The sequence below is a fragment of the Abramis brama genome, assembly GCF_963993115.1.
Source record: "Abramis brama genome assembly, chromosome: 6".
Lineage (NCBI taxonomy): Eukaryota > Metazoa > Chordata > Actinopteri > Cypriniformes > Leuciscidae > Abramis > Abramis brama.
In genome coordinates, this window is record NC_139968.1 from 27380338 (window position 1) to 27400665 (window position 20328).

At 36.3% G+C, this 20328-nt stretch overlaps 2 protein-coding genes across 3 annotated transcripts; both read left to right on the plus strand.

The window, feature by feature from the left end:
- The first annotated feature begins 279 nt into the window (after nucleotides 1–279).
- On the plus strand, nucleotides 280–6379 carry LOC311085647 (uncharacterized protein). 2 transcript variants are annotated; one of them, XM_084118206.1, is made up of 3 exons: nucleotides 280–429; nucleotides 1714–1861; nucleotides 4946–6379. In XM_084118206.1, exons 2-3 carry the CDS (start codon nucleotides 1807–1809, stop codon nucleotides 6109–6111), a joined length of 1221 nt encoding a protein of 406 aa, XP_083974332.1. In that variant the 5' UTR covers nucleotides 280–429; nucleotides 1714–1806; the 3' UTR covers nucleotides 6112–6379. The 2 variants fall into 2 exon arrangements, with proteins under 2 accessions (XP_083974332.1, XP_083974333.1); XM_084118207.1 differs by lacking the exon at nucleotides 280–429 and adding an exon at nucleotides 503–614.
- A 584-nt stretch (nucleotides 6380–6963) lies between these two features.
- LOC311085644 (uncharacterized protein) lies at nucleotides 6964–18152 on the plus strand. The gene is made up of 3 exons (XM_084118200.1): nucleotides 6964–7117; nucleotides 15260–15460; nucleotides 15758–18152. Exons 2-3 carry the CDS (start codon nucleotides 15307–15309, stop codon nucleotides 16951–16953), a joined length of 1350 nt encoding a protein of 449 aa, XP_083974326.1. The 5' UTR covers nucleotides 6964–7117; nucleotides 15260–15306; the 3' UTR covers nucleotides 16954–18152.
- The last annotated feature ends 2176 nt before the right edge of the window (nucleotides 18153–20328 follow it).

Genomic DNA, 20328 nt, shown 5'->3' on the forward strand with positions numbered 1-20328 from the left:
TTGTCCCATAGGGACTCAGTTAAAATGTGTAGATTGAGGTTGGGGCACTGTGGGTTGAATTATTCTTTGTGCATTGTAGGAAAGCATGTTTCTGGCTTGTGTGAATGTGGGAGTCTTGAGACAGTATAGGGCATGTTTTCCTAGAATGCAGAAAGTATAGGACAGAAAGAAATATATTCTTTATTAGACTTGCAGGACGTGGAGTTAAGGCGTTTTCTCTTTGTTTGGTCACAGTGACGAGCATAAACTGATCTCCAAGGCAGTTATTCAGTTCTTGCATGATACAGGACTGTATGTGAGAATTTAGGTCAAACTTTGACCTGTGGAGGGCAGTAATACGCCCAGCAGCGTCTACACCGCCGGAATCCTACAAGAAGAAGAAGACGTCAACTACTAACGCCATCTGTCAGCGTCGAATCTTCTGATGAGGTGAGTGTAGCAGTTCACGGTGAAGCGTATATTTATATAACTATAAAGCACACAATTACCCTCAAGAAGCCTTTTAAAGAGGGGATTTATTGTTTTCTATATGTGCGTCTTTTCTGGCGTTTGCCGACGGAAATGGACATTGAGCAGGACACGATAGTGTGTGTTAAAATCAGGATGGTTTTTGTGTGTGTGTCTGTCTTTTCTTTGTTTGAGTTTTTCGATGTTTGGAGCGATAATATTATTGTATGGAAACGATCTTAGCTATCTCTGCGGAAACAGCCCCAAACCCCATCTATGCCTCTATGTATTACTGATCATGGGTATAACCTAAATGTGTTCCATTCAGACCTTAACATTAAGTATTTTACTGTAAAATGTCAACAAGATTCAACAAGACATTTTCACCTGGCTGTACCCAATGTTTAGATCTGTTGTTGTAACGTTATTTATGCAAATTAGCATACGTAATTCGATTATGCACCGTTTGTCCATGTTAACAAACAATTTAAAAAAAACTTGTAATACATTTTTTTGTTTGTCTTGATGTAAGTAATCAACTCAGTAATGTTCATGGTGATATCTAAAAAGGTTAAAATTTTTACCCTATTCACGTAAGAAAAATAGTGAATGCGTATGAATAGGATATATTTGGGTCTTTTTCGAAACTTTCCCCTAATGGGATTCTTCGGGACTCTTTTTTCCTTACTCGGGACATATTGAGGATACAAAATCAGTTGAGTTTGCTTCTGTTGCCATTTGTTCAAGGTTGACCCCCATTTTGGCTTAAAATGACTGGACTATTAGCTATTGAAGTTATTAGAAAATCGAAATAGGGTCTGTAACCTTAGGTGTCATTTGTATTTATTTTAATTTAATAATAATTTTATAAATATAAGATCGTTAGAAATAATACTATTACAGTCTCTGACACATGTTTCATGTAACAGCAATAAAACACTTAAAATCAACAAACAAAATCTGCTAAATGACAAGTTAAATGAAGTTGGATCACTTGGAATGTTATTTTAACTAGTATTATTTCAATATTTGTTTGTTCTTATGACTATACTGCAGATAAAGGTAAGAATAAAAATGTTAAAAATTGATAGACATCACAGGCAAAATATAAACATGTAGAATATATTTGTTTTAAAAATACATTCAATAACATTACCTTTTTGAAAGATGGACACACACACACAATTTAAATGCTTAAAATATGTGAATTAAAATGATTAGTTTAATAACTTCTGCTTAATAAGATCTGCTCTTCCTACTACACAGGAATACCCTCTTGTGAAGGTTCTATAACAATTCACCGATAAATGCTGGAATATTCTCATCAGTCTACAAGTGAAGAAGAGAAACAGCGAGAACATGTGTGATCCAGAACTCTGCAGGATAAAAGATGAAGATACTGAAGAACAAAGAGGTTCGTGTTTATTCTTGATTCCTCATTAATGATGCTAAAGAACATTAAGGTTATAAAACTTCAAGCAGTTCAGCAGATTTTGTGGATGTAGTTAGAAAATTTGCAAGAGCGGTGAAATAACATAGTTAAAGGAGCAAATAATATACAGGATACTTTCCATAAAATTAGTACAAAATGAAGTTTTCTTTTCTTTAGTGTCAATAAATAGTCAGTGTAAAGAGGTTTGAAAAACATTCATATTGATTGTTAAAATAAGAGGGTCAGATTAGATATTCTAAAAGTGGTTTTATTTTATATCCGTTTCACAATCATATTACTAAAACATTTTTTTAATTAACTCTTTCTCAGCCATTGTGGCTAATTAGCATATTACTGAACATGGATCTGTGTACATACTAAACGATGCAAGGGTTTAGAGTTACATTAAAGCTATTTTAAGGTTACGCTGAAATATGTCATTTTGGTGATCAAAGAAGAGTTTTAAGGGATAAAATGATTGACTAGGGGGACTTTAATCATTGTTCTGAATCCGATCCTGATGTAGTCTTTGAAAAAGAAGATTTTCTCAGCTTTTTTCTCAAAATGTTGCTTTTTTAATGAAACTTAACCACATTCATTAAGCTAGAATAAAACTTTTTTTTTTGTTTGTTTCTTTTTATTTGTTTTTTTTTTTTAAGCAGAGATAATAATAGGTAATTATTGTGATTGAGGTTTTTTTGGACATCATGGAGGGCATCATGATCTTGATCTGATCAGCACAGACTAGTGTTGTGAACACGAGGTGCAGGCAAATGTTATTCTGATTTTCTGCAACAGTTCACTAAATAAGCTTAAAGGAGTTGTTCACTTTCAAAATGAAAATGAATCGTTTAAAAGAAGAAAGTCATATACAGCTAGGATGGCTTGGGGGTGAGTAAATCATGGGCTAATTTTCATTTGAAAGTGAACTACTCCTTTAATGGAAGTGACTTACATTTTAAACCTAAATGTTGTCAAATGAATAGTGGAATAAAGTCATTATTTTTGTTTGTTTTTGCGCACAAAAAGTATTTTCGTCGCTTGATATACTTAAGATTGGTCGCACAAATTATTTATAGTAAGCCGCTCTAGATAATAATGAACAATAATGAAACTGTATTGCATACAGATGTGCTTTTTATTTTACTTGCCATCTTTTAAACCACATGCCTTGTTGTTTTTGTTTTCTTTAACATTGTTTGGGATAGATTTACTGCGATAGAAAATACAGTACACAATAAAGTACAAAATGGATCTCAACATGCTATGGTTGGCACAGATGGGCAGACTCCTGAACTCTTAAGTAGTGATGCACCGATGTGAAAATTGTGGCCGATACCGATAATAAACGATATTAATATTGCTGTTATGGCCGATACCGATATCGATATCTCTGTATAGAAAACAAATTTACTGATAATCAAATATTCAAGGGAAAGAGATTCAATATCAAAGAGATTTTCCAAAGCACTTTCTTTTTTTTTTACTTTAGAAATGACTGATATTGGGCACCTTTACCTGTGTGCAAAATATGTCACACATAGGACACACATGCATTATATTGCATTGCATTTAATGTGTGCTGGTCAAGAAACCCCTAAAAAACAGTAAAAAAACAAAACAAAAACAAAAAACAGGAACATTGTGTACAATTAAGATAGGCTACTTAATTTATTATTCCAATATCCAAATATGATACCGGGAAAAGGGCTTCTATTTGTGACGTGCTGTCTTTGCGTTTGAACATTGCACATTTTAAACAGGACACGCATTAGCTGCATAAATGTCATGCATAAATGTTAGCCAATACAAACATATTTATAGAAAACAGTTGACAATGAATAGACAGGAGTCCAATAATAGCATAACGAATCACTTATTCTAAAAATAATATCAAGTATAAGTTAGATGAATCCGACACATAACGAGGGCTGTGTTAACAGTAAAACGTCCGTCATTTAACGAATTTTAGAAACGATGGATGGATAATACAAAATGCTTTGACACTTTGACACAAAAAAAAAACAAGCAAGAACAAAATTTAAACTATAGCCTGTCAATTTTCATTTTACAATTATCTTCTCTCTCTGTGTGCACGCGTCCGTGTTTGTGAGAGAGAGAGAGAGAGAGAGAGAGAGCGCAGCACTGATACAATGGTACGTTTTAATCTAAGTAACGGTCGCGGGGCTGAAGCCAACTTGATGTGTTGAATGCTCAGAGCACGTTATAAAACGTATTCTTAAAATACACATTTCTGTTTTAATGAATGCTCATAGTAAATCATAGCATATTGCCTAAAACATAGGTACAAAAATAATCAGTGATACATTTGCGACCCATTAAAAATTAGGGTCGCAATGGCATTTCAAAAGGTTGCATATGCGACCATTTTGGTCGCAGTGTAGTTCCCTAGATAGCGATAGCGATCCAAATTGCCTGTGTGCTTATCTGCAGCGAAAAGGAGAAAAAACAGATTATGCAGGAGGGAATGGTTGGGGAGACAAGAGCAAGAATTGTGTGTTCTGCAAAGTGAGCTGTGCTGCGCTGTTTGTGCTTTGTTTCTGTTTGATATAATTGTAAATATATCTATTAAAATACTGATATTATGGCCTATAACTCCTCCCCGACACTCCCTCTGCCCTGTTTCTTGCTCTCTCATTGGCTGTCGGTCATCGCCGATGTAGTTTTCAGTCAGAACACATTCACACAGCAGGATTGTGAATCGCCGACAGGTCCAGATATTTAGCATTCCAAATATCTCACGGGCGTCTGCGACTCATCTGCAATTATCTCAGATCGCGTCTTTGATAATTCACACTGTGTGATTGTCACTCGCGTGAACGAGCATCGATTTGCCTTTGATTTCGGGCATTTGTCGGCGATCTCACAAAACTCGTCGGTGAGCGAAAATCTGGCCTAAAGTTTGCATTCGTGAATTTTTTTCATAGCAGTTTTCTGTTACTTTCTTCTTATAATATCAGTGATCACCTGTGTTTTTTTCCTTCATATTTCTATTTTGAATTTTATGATTTAATTAAAATCAAACCTGTTTTACATTCATTTCAGACCTGATGGAAGAATGCGAGGAGAGTGAAGAATTTACTGAAGAGAATGAGACACATGATGCCAAATCTGTTAAACAAAATTCAAGCCACACACTGAAAAAAAGTGCTACACAATCTTTCACCTGCTCTTATTGTGGAAAGAGTTTCTCAAACAAACAAAATCTGAAGCATCACTTTAGAATTCATAGTGGAGAGAGACCTTTCACGTGTGATCAGTGCGGGAACAGTTTCACAAGAAAAGGATCTCTTGATGAACACATGAAAATCCACACTGGAGAGAAGCCGTACACATGTGATCAGTGTGGGAAGAGTTTCAGACATGCAAGCACTCTTAAATCGCATCTACGTTCTCACTTTGGAGAAAGACCATATAGCTGTGATCAGTGCGGTAATATGTTCTTAAGGGCAGAATCCCTCAAGAGCCACCTGAAAGTTCATTCAAAGGAGAAGCCTCATGTTTGTTCTTTGTGTGGAAAGAGTTTTAGTCGGCTGAACGTTTTTAAGCTACACCAGAAAAGACACAGTGGTGTGAAGAATCACATATGCTTTGATTGTGGAAAATCCTTTATTAGAGATGCTGAACTGAAACAGCACCAGAAAACTCACACTGGAGAAAAACCTTATAAGTGTTCACACTGTGAGAAGAGTTTCAGTCAGGCGGGACACATGAGAATACATGAGAGAATCCACACTGGAGAGAAACCACACACGTGTGATCTGTGCGGGAAGAGCTTTGCATATGCAAACTCTCTTAAATTACATCTGCTTTCTCATTCTGGAGAAAGAAAGTATAACTGCGATCAGTGTAATAAGACATTTGTTAGGGCAGATTCTCTGAAGAACCACCGGAAAGTTCATAGAAAGGAGAAGCCTCACGCGTGTTCTTTGTGTGGAAAGAGTTTTGGTCATATAGGCAATTTTAATACGCACCAGGAAAGACTCAGTGGTGTGAAGAATCACATGTGCTTTGATTGTGTGAAGACCTTTATTACAGACAATGAACTGAAACTGCACCAGAGAATTCACACTGGAGAAAAACCTGACAAGTGGTCAGCATCTTTGAATATACATGAGAGGAGCCACACTGAAGAGAAGCTGTATCATTGTGGGAAGAGTTTTAGTAAATTAGCTTTTCTACTCAGTCATACAGAAAACAAACACTTTTAAGACATGAATATGGTATTTATGTTTAATTTTTTTCTTTATCCTTGTTATTATATCATCTAATTACTTGACCACTTCAGGTATATTTACCAAATGCAGATGCCTGATATACTGTAATGATGGGGCAATATTTTATGATTTTGGCATGTATAAAGGTGATTATTATTTTGTTATTCCTAATGCTTTACAACAACGTTGTATACATAACCAGTTGTACAAGTATTACATTCTGAATGAGATATCATTAAATAGTGAATATTTTGCAAAAACACATTTGTTTTTTGGTTAATGCTAATTTATAAATACATTTTTGTCTATTGTGAAATCACACTAGTTCTTAATTATACATCACTTCATATCTATATTAAATTGAATTGTTATATGTAGAAACTTATATAAAAATAATCCTGGTCTTTAGTGTTAGTTTTGGGGCTCCAGGAATGTTATTGGGAATCCCTGATTTAGCCTGCAGTAAAAAAAAAAAAAAAAAAACGACTACATTACATTCCAAGTCATCTGAGAGCAAACCAGATCATTGTGGCACATATGGACTGATTTTACTATTTTCATCTTTAGTTATTAAACTGTCTGTATTGAAATTAGCTAAAAGGCCACTTTTAGTCCTAGTCCACCTCTGCTTTTATTCTTGAATATAAAATAATTGAATCATTTTATTTATGAAAGCTACTGTATTGTTTGGGCTCGATATAGCTTTTATAATATGTCTAATAAATTATATTTCACCCCAAACATGACTGAAAGTGGCTGTCTGTCTACATCATTAACATTCAGTATGACAATCCCACATTCATTTGTTCTAACAAACAGCTCGACACAGAATGGAATTTATACTGTTATTTTTGTTTCATATTTGTATAGCACCTGTTTTATATGATATCTGAGGATAATATGTGTCGCATTTTTGATAACGTAGGCGGCAACGACGTCACCAGACGTCACTTATGACGACATCACGTCAGTCATCAGCATCGAGTGTTCTGGTTCTGAGGTGAGTCGAGCAGTTCACGGTGCAGCCATATTAATCACACTATAAAGTGCAGAAATAGCTTAAGCAGCCTTTAAAGGGATGGTTTATGTATTGTTTTCATCGGGTACATCTGTATTTGTGCGTCTTTTCATGCGTTTGCCGACGGAAATTAACATTTAGTTGTCAACGATGTGTATGTGTTAAATTCTTTAAGACGAGCTATTGTGTGTTTTTTCTTTGTTCGTGTGTCGATGTTTGGAACAATAATGTTACTGTGACTGAATGTCACTTGTCAAGGTGTCACTTTCTCTTATTGCCAGTATGTACATGTAAATTATGCGATTCCTATATTGCTATGAAGATATTAGAAAAATCGAACTAGCCTATATTTATTTGGACTATTATGCTGATTTATTAGGGCCCAAGCCCTGAAAGGGCGAAGGTCCCTATTGTTTCCGGTAGGATTATTATTTTTTTTTTTTTTCTATTATTTTTCTTTCGCCTTTTTGCCACTTTTGGGGCCCTTAACATGCTCAAAAACTCTTGAATTTTTGCACACGGGTCAGAACCCGCGGCCATCAGGGCCGGACTGAAGCTGGTACCCGGGCGTGGCAGGGGGGCTCGACAGCGCCCCCTGGAATGGTGTCCGAAAACTTGGTCCATAAATCAAACACACTTGCATGTAATAATATGAAACTCAGTACACATATAGATCTCATCGGGCCGAACAACTTTCGTGCTCTAAATTTTACAAAAGCCCAACAGGAAGTCAACTATTATGGGTTGTTTGAAATACTCCTCCTAGAAAATTCGTCCAATCGCCTCCAAACTCGGTCAGCATGAAGTCAAGACATTGAGGATGAAAAATTGCCAGGGGATTTTTGATATCTCGAACGGTTTGGCCGTGGCGAGGAAACGAATTTATGGCGAATAAGGGACACAGGAAGTGTGTTATAACTTCTGCATACATTAACTGATCTTGATTAAACTTCAGCAGTGTGTTCGTTGTAAGAGGCCGATCACATTGATGTGACTATTGTGAGTCAAAGTTATAGCGCCACCAACTGGCAGCAGGAAGTGTGTCACTTTCAAAATGCTTTGAAATCACTCTCTTATTTTTACCCGATTTGCTTCAAAATTTATGTGTATAATGTAGACACACGGCAGATGTAGACCTGTGAAAGGATTATTGATATCTTAGATACTGTTGCCATGGCAACACATCAAACTTTAATATTCTTTTTTGATGTTTTTGAGACTCTTAGCATGCTTGAAATTGGATGAAACTCGACAGACACATCACATGTATTAGCCAGTAGACATGTGCAAAGTTTCAGAAACGGGTGTGGTGGAATGGCTCAGTAGCGCCACCTTTAGTCAAAAATGGGGGCTTAGTTTTTCCTAGAATCACAAAACTTGGTACGTATATTGTTCTCATCAAGCCGGACAACTTTCTAATTTATACTCCTTAGCTCCGACCAACAGAAAGTCAGATATTTTGGTTTGAAAGAGGATTTTCTCCCTCTCTCTCTGCCTCTAGCCTACGTCTCTGTGTGTGTGTGTGTAGGGGGGTGGGGGTGGGGGATTTGTCTATTCCATTTAATCTTAGTTTTTCAAGGTTTCAGGGGCTTTTGGGGTCCTTAACATGCTCAAAAACTCTTGAAACTTTGCACACAGTTCAGAACCCACGGCCATCAGTGCCGGGCTGAAGCTGGTAACCGGGCGTGGCAGGGGGGCTCAACAGCGCCCCCTTGAACACAGTCTGAAAACTTGGTCCATATATCAAACACACTTGCATGAATTAATATGAAACTCGGTACACATATAGATCTCATCGGGCCGAACAACTTCCGCACTCTAAGTTATTAGCTCCGTCCAACAGGAAGTCAGCTATTATGTGTTGTTTGGAGAACGTTTGCTATGGAATTTGAAACACTCCTCCTAGAAAATTAATTAAATCGCCACCAAACTCTGTATGCATGAAGTCAAGACATTGAGGATTCTAAATTGCGGACGGATTTTTGATATCTCGAACGGTTTGGCCGTGGCGTGGAAACGCATTTATGGCGAGAAAAGAGAAACACGAAGTGGTATAACTTCTGCATACATTAACTGATCTTGATGAAACTTCAGCAGTGTGTTGGTGGTAAGAGGCCGATCAGATGGATGTAACTATTGTGAGTCAAAGTTATAGCGCCACCAACTGGTAGCAGGAAGTGTGTCACTTTCAAAATGTTTTTGACAAAAGTGGGGGGGGTTAGGTTTACCCACAATTATAAAAATCAGTAAGTATATTGGTCTCATCGAGTCGGACAACTTTCTAATTTACAATCATTAGCTCTGACCAAGAGGAAGTCAGATATTTTGGTTTGAATGTGGATTTATTTGCAAATTCAGCCTCTGCATTTTTACCCACTCCTGCTAAGTGGTTTATTTTATTCACACCAAACTTTTTCAACATGATGAAAATACATTAAAGATGCTAAATTGTGAACGGATATTGAATATCTCAAACGGTTTTGCTATGGCGAGGGATTAAAGTAATGTCAAAAAAGGAATCAGAAAACGTCTCAGATCTTCTAAAAATTTAATTATACACTATTTATTTTTATATAAAATTATACAAATATCAGATCTAAACCCAGTTTTGGGTTTATTCAGTTTTTTTTTTAATTCAAGAATTATGTACAAGTTTAAAAACAGCCAGAATGAGCTATTTAGTAAAAAGAAAAAAGTCATACATAGGGCTATACTGCCCTCTTGTGTTCAAAATCAGGTAGGCCCATTGTATATTGTATTTATATATAAATATATTAGCGATGTGACTGAGAATTTTTTCCCACTGGTTAATCGATGTGTGACAGCGCGGTGGGGGCTTTTAAATCGCTACCTTAAAAGCGAAAGTGAAATATGGACGTCCAGTAGGAATGAACTAAAAAACATTCACTCTGTTCTGCTCGTTCCTCGCTGTAGACACATATTGCCCATGCAGCCGTGAGCATTTTAGTTTCATTTTAAAAATGGCGCCATTTCGGGGGTGGGATTGCTTGAATGTTTTTTTACAAAAGCACAATGTTGTGTTTTATTGTGAGTGTACATAAATATAAGTAAACACATTGCAATTTAAATTATGTCCTGTATGAATAAAATTACGGAGACTATATTTTTATGTTTCCACTGTTCGATCGCGCCCGCGCCACACACACACACACACACACACACACACACACAAACACAACAACAACATATTGTGCATTCCAGCATTGCAATCTTGACATCGCAGCCTGTTCATTATAGCCTTAATAAAATATAATAATAAAATAGTCAACCTAACATATAAAAATTACACTGCTCTGTTTAAATAGACAGTAGTACAATTCATACTCATACTATTCACAGAAATCACTGCTCAACTGTGATGTTTCCAAGCACATTTTTGCGCATGTGAAGAGCATGTGAAGTTTTCCCTTCAATATTGGAACGTGAGTGAAGTACAAAGCCTATAATAAACAATAGTTTAGCATCCAAAAAAAAAAAATATATATATATATAAAAAAACATTAAGGGACAAGACAGAGAATATTACTTGTCTGATATATATATATATATATATATATATATATATATATATATATATTGTTGCATTATTTATATATATATATATATATATATATATATAAATAAATATAGCTGAATATAGGGCCCAAATATAGGGCCCAAGCCAGTGACACCGCCACCCCGGTGCCTTTAGTGTAACTAAAGGCACCAGGGTGGCGGTGCCACCGGCTTGGGCCCGCAATCGCTGCTCGCAGCTATATTTTTTACTTGTACCTTTTCATGAAATGTTCTCTCACACAGATAGGAAGCAGAAGAAGAACTATTATATAGTTGTGGCTTGTACATGTGTCTCAGATTTATATATGCTATTACAGAGCACTTTTATGCTCATTCTGCATACATTTTATTCTAATAAATTGTTTCTACCACAGTCCCTTAGAATAAAGTGAGATCTCTGCTGATGACGTTTTATTAACAGCTGTTGACAAGCCTCAAATTCATGTCAGTAGTTGAGTTCTAGTTAATAGTCAAGTTAATGACTTAGGATCACATGTAAACTGCCAATTAAAGCACATTTTATTAGTGTCAACTAGGAATGAACGATTATGCCAAAAATCATAATTGTCGATTATTCCCTTAAAGCCACACCGCGGACTTTGTGACCTAAAGAGTTGACGCATACGAGTTATTTTAAATGATTCCTCAGGCCAATATACAGCGTTTGACACTATTAATGCTCCGAGCGGGGCTGCCCTCTTGAAATACCGCCTATGTAAGTTTGGAGAAGACGGACCGTCGTTGGCCAGGTCATGTGACCTGGAGAACGTATCGCTTTACGGCCATCACGTGACCATAGGCTCTGATATACTCATGGAGCAGACTTTTGCGACAGTGCTGCGGCGCTTGTGGCCTCTAGGGGCGCTAGACGTGAAAGTTACAGGTCTAGCGCCCCTAGCGCCCGCAAAAGTTCCGCGGTGTGGCTTTAAAATTCTAATTGCGATTATAGGCCTATGTCACACTTCCTGCTTCCGGAACGCGGAGTAGGGATTCAGAACTTCCGGTCAACAGTATTTCTCGATAAGGATTTAGATTATCAACCATAATATCTAAACCATCCGAGGTAGACTGACCACGAGCTATGAGGTTGTGAAGCGAAGGTTTTTGCTCCTGTAGAAGCTATAAGTTCGTATGAAATCAACCTTGTTTTAAGAAAAACATGTTTTACCCGCGATCTTATGAAAAAAACTACACTACCCACAATCCTAAGTGTAGCAGCAACGTCTGCTGATTGGTCCAACTCGCTGTTACCATAGAAATGTTTACCTTACTGGCGGCGGAATTCAAACACTTACCTCTGTAATTGAAAATAAATTTCTCCCAGAAGAACTTGTACCCTTTCCTCAGTTTTGACGTTTCACTTGAGAGTTTTCATTTACCATCCGAACTACATCGTCATATGTGACTTCAGGCAGGTTGCGGAGAGATTTGGTCCAGCAGTATCTATCGGACTAAGCCATTGTAAAAAGCTAACCGGAAGAGCGGTATCCCTACTAAAAGATGTACTTCCGGTCTTCAATTTTTTCGTGACATAGGCCTATTAATTACGATTATCACAATTTACATTAAATTATGCTTTAAATAGCTTTATACCAGTGGCTCTAAACTCGTTTAGCATTGGGACCCACATTTTCCCATGGTCATCAAGCAGTGACCCACTTTTTAAATGGTTAATACAATGTTGGTATGTGCCACCACAGTCATTTAAAAATATACAAAAAAAAACCAATTAATAAAATAAAGGGGCATTTTGGGGTTATGGAAACAAGAGTTATCATGGTGAATACACAATACTAACAAGAACTGTTAATGAAACATGGAAGCTGCTCCTGATAATTAGATTGAACATCATACCTGCATGCAAATCCTTCTCAGCTGACACATGGCGTATAGTAACATGATTTATTGGTATTTTACTTTTATTTCATGCCTTACTAGTTTATAATGTAACAACGTTGCATGCTCGGAGTTTAAATTGTGATTGATATATAGTCTCGCGTAGCCAGACCTTCAGACTGACGGAAGAAGGTCTGGACTCTATCACAGCTTTTCTTGGCCAAGGACCGCCCAAGAGAACATTTGACTGACATTAACACAACCAATCACAGTTCGTTTTGTTCTGCGTCATGTTCAGGGGCGTTACAATATAATGTTGATGTCCCTACAATAACAAATCAGCGTGCATCGAACAAATGATTCATTGAAGAACGTTGTGCAAGTTTACTGCAACAATGGAGCCGTGAACTTCACATACTTTTGAAAATCCAGTGTTTAGTTAATCCTAATAAGCGCTCATTGTCACAGTTGTAAACACAGCGATTTTCTTCTTCCACGAGAGGTTTTAGCGTCACAGCATTTGTTTCCAGGCGGACCGATAAAAAACATGACACTCACGTAGGGCTGTACTCAACCAAAGAAAATCTTGATCGACTGAAGTCCTGAAATTTTCGACTAAAAATCGACTAAAATCGACTAAAAATGACGTTAGAAAAAAAAAACGTTAAATTAATTAGATGCGCACTGTGCGCAGTACTTGGTAGCCTTGTTGTCCGCCTAAATGAATTATAAATAAACATAAACAACTAGTAGGCTATTTGCAGTATATTAAATCGTTTTTGACCTAATTATTTTGCACTGAAATGAGTCTGACACTCGAGTCTGTCAGCTCTGACAGCGCTGCATCACGTGCACCTGCGCAATATCATAGCTTATGATTTCCGAAAATAGTACTATGTTGTCAACTAGTGATATCATCACAAGAACTGTTGAGGAATATGCAACATAATTTAGACAATTATTTTTGTCATATGTTATAATAATAAGTTATAACTGTCAGACACTATCATTTCACCGTGCATGTCCTCGCACCGAGCGAGGCTGAACATGAGCTCAGCTTCGCAGCTGAGACACGAATAGACTATTAACTAAAGCTTTTACTCTTAATAAACACAAAAGGCACGTCCACTTTAATAAAAAAAGAATATTTATTAAACAAACCAGATCAAGAGCAGAAACGAAATAAAGTGCATAACTGAAAAATAAAACATCCTAGGCTCAAAACTAACACAACCAACAGCACAGCGCAATTGCGCATTAGGCTCCAAATAAAAAATAAAAAAGTTAGGTTATCACACTAAAACATTGAAATATGCAAATTCTGATATGTTCATATAGCCTACTCAAAACAGACAGGGCAAGCTAACGCAGACAAGTGAGCTTACCACTTTTAGATGATATGTCATGTTTGTCGTCGAGCTGTGGAAAACTGTTGCTTGCAAACTTTGCATTCGACCTTTTTCCTGTTATCAATTTTAACAAAATGCTGCCACACTGTCGATTTCTTTGTTGTTGACATGTTAGAAGAGGACTGACTATTAAACGCTCTCACAATTAAATAAATAATATTCAGCATCAAACCTTCTATGCTCGACGCTCTCTCTTGGGTTGGGCTAATCCAAAAAAGGTGAAAACAAGGGGGGTGTTTTGAAGACAGACTGTTACAGTGAAACAAGGGTACTCTGAAAACACCCCCATTAGCAGTTAGTGCTTTCCACCTGATGAAATGAGCACGCCTCAGCGCGGCAAAACTGATGAAATAAACGCGGCAGAAAATCGACCAATCAGAATTTTGGTCGAACCAGAACGTATCGACCAATTAATCGACTACGACAGTACAGCCCTACACTCACGTTTCCCGGACTTTCTGTAAAATTCAACCAATCATATCGCGACTTTGAAACTCCTGAAGTGTTTCCAGAAAAGTGTGCCACATGCATCAGACGTTCAGCCAATGGTCCGTGGGCGCAAGGTTTGAGGCTGAAACTACTTTATATATAGTGAAGTGATGTACAGCGCACGCTGCAGCATTTGCGTGTGCAATTGAAGAGGGCCCTAGGAGCACAGTATAATGGCTGACAGGACAGGAAAGTCAGTTTTTCTGAGGTGAGAGATTTTTTATTTCAGCTTACACTTAAATCACTGGAAGTTCATATTTAGCTGAAGTCGTGATTCGCCTCTCGCAACGTAAAAGCAGAATAATGTAAGTGGACTTTTTTTGTAATCACGGTTTTGAACAATTACGTAATCATGGTCTCTGTAATCGCAATTGCGATTAGAAATTCGATTAATTGCGCAGCCCTAGTGTCAATAGATAAGGCAAACTAAACAAAACACAATCACCACTTTTTATATTTACAAGATACATAAATTTCTTAACAGCATTTACTTAATTACAGTCTCTAATATATGTTTCATTTAGACACAATAAAACACTTCATCAATTAACAAAACCTCTTCTAAATGACAAGTTAAATGAACTCAGCTGTAATGTTATTTTAATGGTGTTTGTTGTTCATATGGCAATACTGTTGATAAAGGTAAGAATTAAAAAAATAAATAAAGGTGAAAGAATATGTGAATTTGTTTTTAAATAACAAATTCAATAATTTTATCCTTTGACAGATGGATAAACAAAATTTAAATGCTTAAAATATGTTAATTAATATCACCAGTTTAATAACTTATTTAATTGTTTTTCAATTTAACCAGATACCTTCTCCTCTTGTAAAGCTTCTTCTACAATATTTCACCAAAAAATGCTGGAATATTCCCATCAGCCTACAAGAGAAAAAAATAGTGAGAACATGAATGATCCAGAACCCTGCAAAATAAAACATGAAGATACTGAAGAACGAAGAGGTGATCCAGAACCCTACAGAATAAAAGATGAAGATACTGAAGAACAAAGAGGTTGGTGTTTATTCTTGATTTCTCATTAATAATGATGAAGAACATAAAGGTTATACATCTTCAATCAGTTCATCAGATTTAGTGGATGTAGTTAAAAACATAGTTAAAGGAGGAAATGAATAATCATAACAAATAATAATAATTGTGCCTGAAATATTTAAATAATAATAATTTGAAGATAATTCATCAAAATAAATTCATCAAAATATTTTTATAGCAGTTTTCTGCTATCATATCAGGGTTCACTTGTGTATTATTTTCCTTCATATTCTCTTTTTATGATTTACTGAAAATCAGACCTGACAGAAGAAAAAGAGGAGAGTGAAGAATTTACTGAAGCCGAGGAGAAACTTGATGTCAACAAACAAAGCTCTTTGTTGAAAAGAAGTGCCAAACAATCTTTTACCTGCTTTCAGTGTGGAAAGAGTTTCTCATACAAACACAATCTGATACATCACATGAGAGTTCATAGTGGAGAGAAGCCGTTCACGTGTGATCAGTGTGGGAAGAGTTTCGCACAAAAAAGAATCCTCAAGGAACACATGAAAGTCCACACTGGAGAGAAGCCGTACACATGTGATCAGTGCGGGAAGAGTTTCGCACAAGGAAACGCTCTTAAATTACATCTACATTCTCACTCTGGAGAAAGACCATATAACTGTGATCAGTGCGGTAAATTGTTTTCAAGGCCTGAAACCCTGAAGAAGCACTTGAAAGTTCATACAAAGGAGAAGCCTCATGTTTGTTATTTGTGTGGAAAGAGTTTTAGTCAGATGGGTGCATTAAAAATACACCAGGAAAGACACAGTGGTGTGAAGAATCACATATGCTTTGATTGTGGAAAATCCTTTATTAGAGATGCTGAACTGAAACAGCACCAGAAAACTCACACTGGAGAAAAACCTTACAAGTGTTCTCACTGTGAGAAGAGTTTCAGTCAGGCGGGACACATGAGAATACATGAGAGGATCCACACTGGAGAGAAACCGTACACGTGTGATCTGTGCGAGAAGAGCTTCGCACATGCAAACACTCTTAAATTACATCTGCTTTGTCATTCTGGGGAAAAACAGTATAACTGCGATCAGTGCAGTAAAAAATTTGTTTTGGCAGTATCCCTGAAGGTTCACCTGAGAGTTCACTCAAAGGAAAAGCCTTACACGTGTTCTTTGTGTAGAAAGAGTTTTAGTCAGCTGGGTGGTTTAAAACGACACCAGAAAATACACAGTGGTGTGAAGAATCATATTTGCTTTGATTGTGGGAAGACCTTTATCACAAATTCTGAACTGAAATTGCATCAGAGAATTCACACTGGAGAAAAACCTTACAAGTGTTCACACTGTGACAAGAGATTCAGTTGGTCAGCATGTCTGAAAATACATGAGAAGAGCCACACTGGAGAGAGGCCGTATCTCTGTCCTTCATGTGGGAAGAGATTTAGTAAATTAGCTTCTCTACGCAGCCATTCAAAAAGAATTTGTCCGATGCAATAAAGGCTTCCTTCCAAACAAATCTATCCTAGCCAGCTGCAACAAATGACTGGACATAGAACGGTCACCAAAAGTCGTACAGTGAACAAGTGTGAGATTCATATTAACACAAGGATGCTATAAGACTTTTAAGTAAGACATGTATTTGATTTATATAAATAAATCTAAAGATTTATAACTTGTTCTTAATTTTTATGCTTAGATCATCTAGTTATTTAATAAGACCCTGTTTACCAAATGCAGATGCAAGATACTATGATGATGTCGATAGTTTTGCATGTAACGCATTACATTCTAAAATAGGCATCATGAATAAATGAGTATCTTTGCACTCATTCATTTTTTATTTATATTATTTATTAATATAATTTCACTTCCATACTTTTACTTTTATTATAAATATTCTTTCATTCTTTTACTTTCATTATAAATATACTTTTACTTTCATTATAAATATACTTTCACTTTAATACTTTCATTTAATATACTTTTACTTTCATTATAAATATATTTTCACTTTCATTATAAATATACTTTCACTTTCATACTTTTACTTTGCCCCCGAATGAGCATGGTTTTATATTTACTTAAACTGCTCAGCGTTCTGGTAATTTCATTGATCCATTACAATGACGGCCAAAATGGCAATACAAAATCATTATATAGCTTACGTTAGTCATACTAATTCAATACAATATTAAAATCAGTGAATTATCGTCAAAGCACGGTTTAACACTTTATCGCCCCACCTCCGAGATGAACTCGGAAGATTTGATTGGTTTTTCAACATATTTTTTTCAATAATGTACATTTTCACCTTTGTCACCACAGCTTTTAGGTGGGGCAAGCATTAAAGTCACCATGAAATCAAAATGGACTATTCTTATTTTTATGTAATATTGCAGAATTTATTCTAAATTATTTATCTGTGCACATTATTTTCTATAACCCATGTGCCCTCGAAAACTTTATTCTAAAAACCATCTCCTCCCTCTTGCGTAGATTTATACAGTCATAACGGCAAAAGACAAAACTTTTCTTGAAATTAAAATTGTAGAAATATATTTACTGGAATATAATGGTAAGATAATTGACAAAGTTTGAAGTTCAAATACCTTATTGTAACGGTCAGGCATGTGTAAAAAAAAAGAACCTCTCAAACAAATATAAATGATTGTGGTCAATAAAACAAAAGTTTTGACATCTGAAACTCTGTGAGTCGAGTGATTTTTTTGCAAAGTGGAGAATACTTTTTCCACAACATTATTAGCTTTTAGCCTGATATGAAAGCATGGGAAATGAGCAGCGGTATTGACCATTTTCTGACTCAGGTAAACTCCGCCTTTGTTCAAAACCACTCCTCAAGCCCCAGTTGGCTGGCTTTGGACCAAGATATTCGTCTGGTCAAAAATCCCTCAGTGTTAGCCCAGAGGAAGCCCTGAGCAAGCACGATCAAGTCCTGGAAGTGAAACGCAACTGGCCCTGGCACGCACTAACTCGCCGCTTTTTGCCCTGAGAGTGGAGACATGGCTATTGAGAACAGGAGTGATCCAGAACCCTGTAAAATGGAACATGAAGAACAAAGAGGTAGGCGTTTATTCTTGATTCTTCATTAATGATGCTGAAGAACATAAAGGTTATATACATTCAAGCAATTCATTAGATTTTATGGATGTAGTTAGAACAGTCATAATAAAACAGTTAAAAGTGGTAAATAATATATAAGACACATTCCATGGACTGGGTACAGAATGGAGACTGAAACTCAATTTTTTTTTGTTTTCAACAAATGGTCAGTGAAAGTAAATTTGAGAATCATTGACTGTCAATATCAAGAGATCAGACTAAAAACTGACAAATAAATTTACAATGTTTACGTTGTGGAGAAAATAAATGAGTTTTTTTAAATGTCAAGGGAACTTTGCATTAATGTATATAATTTGTAATAAATTAACAGTTAAAAAAAAAGTTTGTTTTTTGATAATTAGGCTAAAGAGTTAAACTCACTGGTAGGGTGAGTGATGTGAATAAATTATATGTGAGAAATTTACTGTGAGAATAAAAACTTGCTCTCAGTTAAGTGGAAAAGTACTGGCTGTGTGTGTTGTGCATGTTGCCTCTCCCTGCTCCTTATCTATGTCTGGACACTGCCTTGGCCTTGGATACCTTCTTGTAGGCCATTCCTTGAACAATAGATACCTTACAGCTCATGAGTTATCTTTGGTCATGTATCCTTGGCGTTAATTATATTCACCATATATATATATATATATATATATATATATATATATATATATATATATATATATATATACATATACACATATATAAAAATTCAGTATTCAATTTGATACAATTATAGCCTCCACCAAGGCTTTACAAGTGGCCCTCCGTGGTCACAAGATTGTGTGTCTAGGTGCCAACATGTCGAAGAAACAAATCAGTCTATTCTCCAGTAATGTCACTTGTTCCTTAACCTGTAACCAAGAATACTAACACAGACACACAGCTTCTTCAAGGTTGGATTTGGTCGGGCTCTAACTATAAACAGGAGACTTCCCAAAACATCCAGATAACATGTTCTTTCTCTCAGTGAGTGGAAACTTTAATATAGAACTTTTATATGCTTAAACTAACAAATGGTCACTTAAACTGTTGTTTCAAATGACTCTTGTGTCCTATAGCTGTCATGATGAGCTAAAATAAAAGATATATGTTTTAACACGTTTAAATTAATCGCATGCATCAGGGGCGCAGGAGACATTTTCAAAGTGTGTGTGTAGGCAAAAGCTGTAGGCAAAAGCCCAGATAGTGAGATCAGATTTCCAGAGGACCACCATCAATATTAAACTTCCCTGATCATTAATAAATATTATTTATTATTATTACAATATGAAGTAAGTGAAATAAGAAGTACATATATGAATGATCAAAACATCATCTGCACTTTATTTTTTGTGAGCATTATTTTGTTGCACTTCTGCTATGATAAACAAACATACTCTCTTGGAACAGAGGCCAGATAGTCAGAGTTGCCTTGGCGAGTGCTAGTGAATGTGGTGTTTAGCGCCATTGTTAGTGCACTCGATTCGCTTGCAGGGGGATCGGGGTTCGAGATCGACTTGCAGGGCTGTTAGGATTGGAGTGTGAGTTTTGGAGGTGGAGCAATGACGAGAGGGGTGTGTTTGTTTGGGTTGATTTCAAATATCAACATTGGCCAACAGCATATTTAAAAAAAAAAAATGGCTTACCCCACCTTTAAAGGGGTCATATAATGGTACATGCACTTTTACAAGTTGATTGTACTGAAATGTGTGTTGGCAGTGCCTGTACACAACCATCATAAAATGATTAAAAATCCATCCAGTGTTTTTTTTT